The following is an 11,824-nucleotide window of genomic DNA, read 5'->3' as shown; positions in this document are numbered from 1 at the left end:
TTTCTCCTGGCACGCCAAGGGAGACATGTCCAGGTCTGGATGGACAACATGTCCGTAGTGGCATATATCAACATATTATTATTATTATTATTATTATTATTATTATTATTATTATTATTATTATTATTATTATTATTTATTTCTTAGTAGACAACCTTATCCAGGGCGACTTACAATTGTTACAAGATATCACATTATTTTTTTTTTACATACAATTAACCATTTATACAGTTGGGTTTTTACTGGAGCAATCTAGGTAAAGTACCTTGCTCAAGGGTACAGCAGCAGTGTCCCCCACCTGGGATTGACCCCACGACCCTCCGGTCAAGAGTCTAGAGCCCTAACCACTACTCCACACTGCTGCCCCAGTGAACTACACTAGTCAGTGAACTACAGGTTCTGTCTGTGCACAGCTCCTGTATGCAGATTCTTGCATGTTGGATTAAGATTTGGTGCACTTTGATACGATTCATGTCAGATTGATTTTGAATAAAGGTTCAGCTTCAGTTTGGGATTTTTACATTTTGTACTGTGCTTTAATTTTTAACGAATAGGGTAAAGCAAAGGCAGAATACTGCCTACATGAGACGAACAGGGAAATGTAATTCTGCTTTTATTCACAAATTCATCTCATCACACTTAAAATATAAATTGTTTGACGCAACCAACGATACTACTGCATCATATGTACAGTACATGTTGGTAATGGGAGTGTTTTTTTTTTCGTTGTAAACATAGACAGTATTCAATTAAAGCCCCACCGTGCTTTCGATACTGATGAAATGAAACTGAAAGTATCCTGCCGTATACCTCCGCCTGTGTCCCTGTCTTTAGCTTGTGTAGCCTTAAGTTGCAAAAACAGTTGACTTATACAATGGCGTCCAACATTGTTGCCGAGTCTGGTAAGTAAACTTTCTTGACATTCTGCAGTAAATGTGTGATATCACTGATAATAAATCAGAATTAGCATGTTTATACTTTCATGTTAGTCTGTTACATTTAAACACTGGACTAGATAAAATAGTTCATAGAACTACTACAACGATCATTATGATAAATGTTTGCTTTATTATTGTAATTAAAAACAGGACAAAATACCAATATTAATATCAGACTAATAAAAACTAATAAAGCAAATGTAATAGGTACATGCCATATAAGTAGTTACTGTAGATCAATATTATGAATACATTTTATATTATAGTAGATGTTATATATAAAATAATCGACGGACTGCGGCGAACTGGTACAATAAACTATTTTTCTAACGTCACAGAACTCCTTCTTGTATGTAAAAATATTATGTAAATTAAACTTTTTTAAAATGATATGTTTATTTTATTGACACACTTGGTATAAATGCGCAGGTTGTAATATACTGTGACTCCATATCGGAGCTACAGAACCCAGAACACCTCACAATGATTGTAAAACATACAGTAAGGGAGATGTTACAAAGGGACTGGGGAATACAGCAGCTCAGCACTTGTGCTCAATGAGAAACATTTAGGCGATCCCTGAAAAAGCTGCTACTAGCGCATTTCCACAGATCCAAACCTCTATTAAAGTACAGTTGTCACAGTTGAAAGACTGTATACTTTATGACCATAATAGTCTTAACAACAATATCAATACTACAGGTACTTTAGAAATACTAAAATAAACTTAACTTCAATGACAAACATTTTGACTACAAGTCTTTTTCAACATCCCCCAAGTTTGCAGTACAGTATATATATATATATATAGTATATTATTGGGCCCATGGCCCCATACATTATATGGATGAAGTATTTGTGTGACTTAATTTGAAAACTAAGTAACAAATCTTCAAGCAGATGATGAACAGAAGTCATCCATGTACAAGTACAGGGACCATGAGGAGAGCAGTCAGAGCCTGTCTGATACGGGTGATGATTTATCAGATTCAGAGATATCAGATTCAGAGCGCGACAGTGACGAAGAACAAGGAGCTGTGGCATCTTCAGGAGCCAGTGCTGTAAAGCAAGAGGTAACTAGACAATATTAACCATTTTAGTATTTGTATTCAAGACTGACAGGTTCACTTTGTGTGTTTATACACGGTACCATTTCAACATCTTCACAGCTGCTATCTTCATTTAGAACATCACAGCAACGTCTTCTTCATTTAGATGTGTTGATTTAAGGATAGTAAGGAAAAAAAGATAAGTAATGTTATAAGAAACAGCTGTACGAAAATCCTTAATTGGCACAAGGGGAAAAATGAAATTGTAACATCAATCAAATGTCTAGTTCTGCGGTTTAATACGTAATAAAATACTTACTATTTTGTAGAGCTGATATTGTGAAATAGCCTTCTGTTTAATGAGTCTACTGTGTTTGTGTTGGTGTCTGAATAATGAGTGAGACGACCTTTTATCAGCAATTGTCTGGAGACTCAATTTAATCAAAGCTGATGGCACTGCCATAGCTATACTTATAGGGTTGGTTTGACAGACCCCAATTAGCACTAATCTTGGACTACTTTACCTATGTAACATTAGGATGTCCAAGATTAGTACTAATCTGAGTCTATTTTGTTATAGCTAACAAAATAGTTCCATACATGTTCTCTGCTTTGAGAAAATTATAGAAAACAATTATTTTCTATAATTGTTTTCATAAACATGCAATGAATATCATGTGTTTGTTGCTAAGGGAAATAGACTCCTAAAGATAAGTACAAACATTGTTATTCTTTACTGATTAGAAAGTTATTAACATAATTTATAGCCATGCAGGTACTACAATTCCGGTAAATGCAAATATGGAAAGAAGTGCAAATATCTGCATGTTTGCAAGTACCACTTCAACGGGAAGTGCAAGAAGGGATCAAATTGTCCCCAAAGACACTCTGCTGCCTCCCAGAGTGACTCATCATCTGATGAGGATGACAGAGGGGGAAGAAGAACAGCTACCCCGACAGGTATGACCAGCCATTATGAATGATGATTACAGTTTGGGAAGCTGGTGCCAAACCAGGGATACATTCTGGCTGAAATGCAATGTGGTAATAATAAAGCTTCTCTTGTTTGGTATTAAAATCAAAAGCAGGTTTTATCAACAATAATCTTCATTCCAGAGTTAGATACCTTTAGCTCAGTCTAGAGCCCCTTTCTCACTGCCGTGCTCTACCTGAGTCGCAACCCGGTGTCATGTGTTTGTTTAGAGCAAATGTTTCTTCATCCCTGCTGCAATCTGGCTCATGGTGTGTCTCAAGCAACAAAAATATGGCTAAACAGAATAAACAGAAACGTTCCTTGCGGAAGTGAAACCTCCATGCAGGCGTGGCTGTTTGTTTTTCATTGGCTTACGAATGGCCATCATGCATTTTGTCTCGCTCAACCCGAGGCAAAGCATGTTGACCCACATCCTGAACCCAGGTACGACCCAGGTACGTGGTTTCACACTATGTGGGATTGTGACCCGGGTAGCCAGACCCCGGGTCAGGACCTGGGTAGGAGTGCCAGTGTGAAAGGGGCTCAGGTGTATATGAAATCATATGACTATGTGTTATATTTATTGTTTCCCCTGAGGTCTGTTATTAGTTCTGCACAGACATATTCTTCTGTGTTAATTTAAAATCATATTAAAATCTTAAACATTTCTTAAATCCATCACCTCACCGTAGTACAGCGCCTCCTACTGTAATCCGCTGTCAAGTGCCTGGAAGTAAAGAGACAATTGATTGGCAGTGGGCTTTTTAAGACACCAACTGACCTTTAATTCTCCTAAATTGTTGTGGGTGTTTTCTGTGGTAATGGAACATACAGTAACTGAGGATAAAATTATTTGACACTGTACATTTTTTAAAAATGACAGATACCTTAAATTGGGAAGACAATATATATATATATATATATATATATATATATATATATATATATATATATATATATATATATATATATATATATATATATATTAACCACATGGGGGGAATAATGTGGAACCTTTCTTATTGTTAGTTGGTTGCCATTCTAAAGCTGCTTTACTTTTGCCTTTCCAGAGACACATGACAAGCCTTATAAGTGGCAATTAAACAGTGGAGAGAGCTGGAGGGATATTTCAAATGACTATGTCATAGAAGCCCAGTACTCACTGCCTGGTGCCAGAGGCATCAAAATCTACAATACAATTTATGGGTATGTTGTTTAAAGCCAGAGACACCACTTAATGTCTTGATAATGTGGAGAAGCAATTTAAAAGGCTCACTTTTTTTTTTTTTTTTTTTATAAATTTAGTCGTTGCCAATTAGTTTTTATTATTTTCTCCCCAATTTGAAATGCCCAATTATTTTTAGGCTCAGCTCACCGTTTCCACCCTTGCGCTGACTCGGGAGGGGCGAAGATGAACACACGCTGTCCTCCGAAGCGTGTGCCGTCAGCCGCCCGCTTCTTTACACTCTGCAGACTCACCGTGCAGCCGCCTCAGAGCTACAGCGTCGGAAGACAACGCAGCTCTGGGCAGCTTACAGGCAAGCCCGCAGGCGCCCGGCCAGACTACAGGGGTCGCTGGTGCACGGTGAGCCGAGGACACCCTGGCCGACCTAAACCTCCCTCCCCCCGGACGACGCTCGGCCAATTGAGCGCCGCCCCCTGGGAGCTCCCGTCCACGGTCGGCTGTGGAATAGCCTGGACTCGAACCGGCGACGTCCAGGCTATAGAGCGCATCTTGCACTCTAGCGAGTGCTTTTACTGGATGCGCCACTCGGGAGCCCCCAAAAGGCTCACTTTTTAACTGTCAAGTACATATCTGGGAAATGCAAGACCTTATACTTATAAACCTACCTAAAACATGTCTTAATAGGTGGTATTATCATTAAAAATGATTTATTACAGGCTCTATAAAACAAATATATATTCAGACCACAATTTGTTATTGTGGTCACTGCAGGTGGTGGTCCAGCAATGCAGAAAAACACAGGCAATATTTTGTCCAGTATGGTCACCTCAGGCAAAAAAAAAAGCCATTGCATTTGATAAGTAACAGGGATTTTTAAGCTTTAAACTGTAGAGGGGGCAGTGCTTAAGGCTTGATATCTGCTTTCTTTCTACAGGGTGATTGATATTGATTTTAACAAAATGAGGATCAGTAAAAAGAAAATAAGAGTACAACGCAAGAGTTTTGACGATTGTGGACAGCAAACTGAATGGCTGTGGTATTACCATGGAAACAATGGCTGGATTGAGTATGGACAAAAGGTAAACAGTTTACTACTGCAATATGCTGGCATTGTGTTAAGTAAAATACAAGCGACTAAGGGATTTGAGTTCTGGTCTGAACAAGGTCTCAAACATTGGCCCTGTCTTTTCAGGAAAGGTCTGCAAACAAAAGGGTTTATTGGGTACTCGTCCTCTCAGAATACAGCAGATAATTGATCTATAATGTATCACTTCAGGATTCCAAAGGCAGCGCTACATCTTTGAAAAGTTCTGACATTGAAAAGGAGTACCAGAAGAAACCAAAGAATTGCCCCAAGTTTACTGCTGGACAGACGCAGTATGAAATAAACTTTAAAGGTATGTGTGATGCATTCAAAGGATTATACGTGAATACAGTATTTACATATGGAGAGATCAAGGCATAAATGCCAGGTTGTGTAAGGTTCCCAGTGTTTCAGTGTTTCAACCGATAAAAGCAGATAAACCGGCATCGCCAAATAGAACAATGATAAATGTGGAACTAAAATATAAATATGTTAAATTTAAACTTTGTTAAATATGTTGTTTTTTGATAGAACAGTCTTTTATTACTGCAGTTTGTAAATTGTAACTTTCAACGCAGCATAAAAACTGTTCTTCATGTAAACACAGACATTCCAAAATTATACAGTAATTATACCACTTTAGTGCCATCAATGGGATCTTATTAGAAAAATAAAAAGTAACTTTAAAAATCCAATTCTGGGTACAACATATATTTGATAAGTCCTATTTTTACAATTTTTGTTCTATCTATACAGAAATGCGACAGATCAATCTAGCATCAGGCCATAAGAGGAGAGTAGTTCGGCGTCCAAAAATTACAGCTCTGCAAGTGAAAACAGGAAAAACAAGGTAAGTATTTACTTCAGTGCCTGAAGTAAACCCACAAAGTCTCTATCATCTCAATATTATAAAAAAGTTTCATCTCTATCTCCTCAAAAATATGTAAAGCTTTATGTTTATATATCAATGAAAGTGACAGGACTTGAATTGTGCATTTTATCATGCTTTAAATTCACTATGAACCATCATTTAAGTTATATTCATGCATTCTGCTACACCAGGAATATCACTATTTACTGTTTCTAGCTATTTAATACTCAGTGGCCAAGTTTAACTTTTAGCAATGAAAAGGGGTTTTAGGACAATACAGAGTGCATGTTGATCCATTTATAGGTATTTTTATTTAATATTCAATGATAAGTTTATCAAATCAAAATAGAAATTCCTCCACATATGCTTTGTTTATTGCATGAATTCTTATTTTTCCTAAAATGCTTTTCCCTATCTAAAAGTTATTTGGACTGGACCCTATGTCCCCTAGACTTTGTTAGAGGATACCAGGTTGCATTTAGAACACATTTATTTGGTCGGGCAGTATTTGTGTTTTAGCTAAAATAATATAACCGTATAACCAACAGTGCTGTTTTCTATTCATATGATTGTTCTTTTTTTCCAATGCAGCTTCACTTCATCTTCCCAACAACAGCAACACGTTTCCCCCAGGGGTACAAAGCCAGTCTGGCAGTTTGAGGGAGACAGTGGAAAGTGGTACGAATTCAAGTACAGGGTAAGGGCTAGTGTAAATATTTTTTTCTTGGTGTATAGAACTTTTGGCAGTTCTGTATTTTATGAAGGAAATAAGGGAGTAGGTGGTAAATGCCAACAGTTTTTTATTTTAGCTACATCCTGCACTGAAGGGAGTGGTGCTGGAGAATAAGCACGTGCTTTACAGGAAGGCTTACTGTACTTGACTCATCACTGTTACCTGAAGGGGCCTTTATCCAGGAAACTTACATGACTGAAACGGGCCTGATGCAGGGGCACGCCTGGAATATCTCATAGCTGCATCGTGCTCACCCACCCCACCCCAAAGCAGGGTTCCCGTGGCAACAAATAGAGAAGACAGAACCCTGAAATAGTTATTATTATTATTTATTAGTAGTAGTATTTAGTCATTTATCAGACACTTTTATCCAAAGAGACTTAGAGATTTGGGGGGGGGGGGGGGGGGGAACTATGCATCACAACTGCTGCAGCAGAGTCACTTACAGTAGGACCTCGGTTTTACACCTCATACGCAGTGATTAAGCAACAAAGGCTCAATTCTCAGCTTGGGTATTTAATGCCTTTTATCTTCCTGTAATGAAGTTCCTATAAATACAGTGCCTTGCGAAAGTATTCGGCCCCCTTGAACTTTGCGACCTTTTGCCACATTTCAGGCTTCAAACATAAAGATATGAAACTGTAATTTTTTGTGAAGAATCAACAACAAGTGGGACACAATCATGAAGTGGAACGAAATTTATTGGATATTTCAAACTTTTTTAACAAATAAAAAACTGAAAAATTGGGCGTGCAAAATTATTCAGCCCCTTTACTTTCAGTGCAGCAAACTCTCTCCAGAAGTTCAGTGAGGATCTCTGAATGATCCAATGTTGACCTAAATGACTAATGATGATAAATAGAATCCACCTGTGTGTAATCAAGTCTCTGTATAAATGCACCTGCACTGTGATAGTCTCAGAGGTCCGTTTAAAGCGCAGAGAGCATCATGAAGAACAAGGAACACACCAGGCAGGTCCGAGATACTGTTGTGGAGAAGTTTAAAGCCGGATTTGGATACAAAAAGATTTCCCAAGCTTTAAACATCCCAAGGAGCACTGTGCAAGCGATAATATTGAAATGGAAGGAGTATCAGACCACTGCAAATCTACCAAGACCTGGCCGTCCCTCTAAACTTTCAGCTCATACAAGGAGAAGACTGATCAGAGATGCAGCCAAGAGGCCCATGATCACTCTGGATGAACTGCAGAGATCTACAGCTGAGGTGGGAGACTCTGTCCATAGGACAACAATCAGTCGTATACTGCACAAATCTGGCCTTTATGGAAGAGTGGCAAGAAGAAAGCCATTTCTTAAAGATATCCATAAAAAGTGTCGTTTACAGTTTGCCACAAGCCACCTGGGAGACACACCAAACATGTGGAAGAAGGTGCTCTGGTCAGATGAAACCAAAATCGAACTTTTTGGCAACAATGCAAAACGTTATGTTTGGCGTAAAAGCAACACAGCTCATCACCCTGAACACACCATCCCCACTGTCAAACATGGTGGTGGCAGCATCATGGTTTGGGCCTGCTTTTCTTCAGCAGGGACAGGGAAGATGGTTAAAATTGATGGGAAGATGGATGGAGCCAAATACAGGACCATACTGGAAGAAAACCTGATGGAGTCTGCAAAAGACCTGAGACTGGGACGGAGATTTGTCTTCCAACAAGACAATGATCCAAAACATAAAGCAAAATCTACAATGGAATGGTTCACAAATAAACATATCCAGGTGTTAGAATGGCCAAGTCAAAGTCCAGACCTGAATCCAATCGAGAATCTGTGGAAAGAACTGAAAACTGCTGTTCACAAATGCTCTCCATCCAACCTCACTGAGCTCGAGCTGTTTTGCAAGGAGGAATGGGCAAAAATGTCAGTCTCTCGATGTGCAAAACTGATAGAGACATACCCCAAGCGACTTACAGCTGTAATCGCAGCAAAAGGTGGCGCTACAAAGTATTAACTTAAGGGGGCTGAATAATTTTGCACGCCCAATTTTTCAGTTTTTTATTTGTTAAAAAAGTTTGAAATATCCAATAAATTTCGTTCCACTTCATGATTGTGTCCCACTTGTTGTTGATTCTTCACAAAAAATTACAGTTTCATATCTTTATGTTTGAAGCCTGAAATGTGGCAAAAGGTCGCAAAGTTCAAGGGGGCCGAATACTTTCGCAAGGCACTGTATCTCCAGGTTAGTAACTCAGGAGATGCTAAGATTACTGTAATTTATCTGCAAGCTTGTTGAAACCATATCAACTTAATTAGCTATAAGGCTATGTGAGTAAAAGTTGACAGAAAATGAAAACAAATTTGAACCTTCATCAACCTCTTTCATGTTTGTGTGCATCAATAGGTGATAAGGAGAGCATTTACTTTCACAAACCAAATTATCTTCATACACTACAACAGGGCTTCCCCACCCCTGTCCTGGGGACCCCATGTGTCTTTTGGTTTTCATTCCAACTGAGCTCTCAATTACTTAACTAGACCCTTAATTGAAATAATATTTTGTGTAATTAGACCTTTTTAATTGTTCTCAGCTCCTAAAAAGTTCCAGAGTTCAAGTTACTTATAAAATGTTATAGTCATCTTGAAATCTGTAACTGTTTAAGAGCTGAATACAAGTAAAAAGGTCTAATTAAGCAAATTATTAGTTCAATTAAGGGTTTAATTAAGTAATTGAGAGCTCAGTTGGAATGAAAACCAGAAGACACAAGGGGTCCCCAGGACCAGGGTTGAAAACCACTGCACTACCGTAACAATGTAAAAAAAAAAGCACACCAAAAGCAGTTTTATTTTAAAATTAATTCACAAAGATCAAATAGACCACACAAGATCCTAATTGTATGTTACATGTTCTGTTCTGTTCCCAGCGCGCCCCACAGTCTGCTACTGACACAGAATCTTCAGTCTCAAGCAAAGAGATAGAAGCAAAATACCAAGCAAACCCAGCAGGCTCCATGACATTGAAGGCTGGCAGATACCAGTACACGCTGAACTTCTCAGGTGACAACTGACACACAAGATATTGTTTGCACTGCTATGTAGTATTTCCCACACCACTGTTCAGTAAGCTTAAATTGTTACTTTTCTTTCTTTTAACTCAGATATGACACAAACCAATCTTGCGTCGAATAAGATACGCAAAATACAGCGGACGATGGTTTAATGGAAGACAAAAGCCATGATCAAGACGTATCCCAAGACCCTGCTGCCTTCAAATTGATTGTCACATTTTATACTTACTGACCCCCCTTTCCTAGCTTCCTGTATATACGGTACTATTTACTGTATATAATGATCAGTTTACATTTCCATGGAGGTACGTTTGGTGGTGTTTTGGTTGCCATAACTGCAGATGTCCTACAAAGTAATTTGTTCCCAAAAATGTTTGAATACTTCTCTGTAAACAATTTAATCAAAGAATATTGAAATTTCATCCAGTGAGCAGTCACTCAGCCAAATTCCACATTGTTTCCTGGACAAATGTACAAAAACAAAAGTAGAAATTGACAGACAAAGGGGGTGTGGTTACTTGAAAGCGTGTGTACATATTTCCCTTAAATATTGAAAAGCCACATGAACAAGATTGTATTTTCTGAAAGGTGGGTCGATCCTCATCTTGTTTAAATGGTTTTAACATATCAATGCATAAACTGGTTCCAACGAACCGCAAATACAAAACCAATCATTAAATATGAAATTGTTCTAAAAAGTTACTCCTATGAATGTCAAATGTTAGGTGCAATAGCATAACTATTACCTCCTATGTGTCATTAAATGGTGATTCAGTTCAAAGTGATGTTTATTTAAAATAATTAAATGTTTTGGTCATGTTCACAAAGCCTTTACTGCAGCGCTAAGTTTGCAGAATTTTTTGTTAAAAAAAAAAATAGTGCAATAGAATAATAATTTAACATTGCAGTGAATGCATTGTGAATATACACTCACTCATCACTGGTGTTGTAGATCAATGAAATTGTTGCATTATTCACTGCCAAGACATCTCATTATATTCAAATATAAGACTGTGTCAATTAGTGCAACTTCAAAATGTGGCATTGCCAACAAATGCAGAAAACAAGTGTTTAAATCCTGAACTGGAAAGTCTACCAGTCAATGTGCAATAAAAAAAGCGTTACAAATGCTTACATAAAACATCACTACACACTGCCTATAACTGAATGACCTGTTCATTTGTTTAGTATTTAAATATTTTATTTGTGATTTAATAATCTACATGCTAAACAGCTCTGGCCAAAACCCAATTGGCCCTTTTCTTGATTAGATCTCACAGGTTTTCCTCCCTGGTAAATGAATGTACAGCCTGTGGTTAATCAAAATGTGTAGTCTTCACCAAAGAATACAAAGAGCAAAATGTGCATTGTAACATTATTGAGTTCTGTAATCATTATCCTACTAAAAAAAGAAACAAAACATGTTTTCATGAATGTATTTTAAGATAATAATGGAACACAGTCCAACATTTATTTGAAGTAAATTAACTTTGCCTTTGACTAGGCTAGGGACACTGACTTACCCCTGCAGTCAACCGTCAGATTCTTGACAATTGTGTCATCCCTACTGTGTCAGCAATCTGATTTAAACCTTTATACTGCATTTGAATTCTATGTGAAATTATATTAACCTAAATTCTTTAAAGCTTTGCCTTTAAATTAATCTCTGTATACTTTGAAAATAAATTGTAACATTTACCTTTTTCTATGTCCTTTGGTACATGTGTGTAATTCGGATATGATTGTGCTGAATTCAAATGAAGATGTAAAGTTTAATCTTGAAAAAATCAAAAAGATTTACATAATCAATCATTAATCGTCACTTACTTTAAAGGGGTCATAACCAAAAACTCTTAACATTTTGTAACATAATCCCTGGTTCCCTTTATCTTTGTGCTTAATAGTTTAAGCTTGTATTAAAAGTACTATTTTCTGGTATTACTTCCTGTGTCCGACTCATTCCCATGC

At 37.6% G+C, this 11,824-nt stretch overlaps 1 protein-coding gene across 1 annotated transcript; it reads left to right on the top strand.

Annotated features, from left to right (window-relative positions):
* The first annotated feature begins 798 nt into the window (after nucleotides 1–798).
* LOC117415225 (protein mono-ADP-ribosyltransferase PARP12-like) lies at nucleotides 799–10,637 on the top strand. Its single transcript, XM_034025276.2, has 10 exons — nucleotides 799–902; nucleotides 1,839–2,011; nucleotides 2,755–2,947; nucleotides 4,031–4,166; nucleotides 5,081–5,225; nucleotides 5,423–5,543; nucleotides 5,987–6,080; nucleotides 6,693–6,798; nucleotides 9,713–9,845; nucleotides 9,947–10,637. Exons 1-10 carry the CDS (start codon nucleotides 875–877, stop codon nucleotides 10,006–10,008), a joined length of 1,191 nt encoding a protein of 396 aa, XP_033881167.1. The 5' UTR covers nucleotides 799–874; the 3' UTR covers nucleotides 10,009–10,637.
* The last annotated feature ends 1,187 nt before the right edge of the window (nucleotides 10,638–11,824 follow it).

Source organism: Acipenser ruthenus, chromosome 7 (assembly GCF_902713425.1).
Source record: "Acipenser ruthenus chromosome 7, fAciRut3.2 maternal haplotype, whole genome shotgun sequence".
NCBI lineage: Eukaryota > Metazoa > Chordata > Actinopteri > Acipenseriformes > Acipenseridae > Acipenser > Acipenser ruthenus.
Note: the sequence above shows the minus strand (reverse complement) of the source record. Positions and strands in the feature narration are given on the sequence as shown.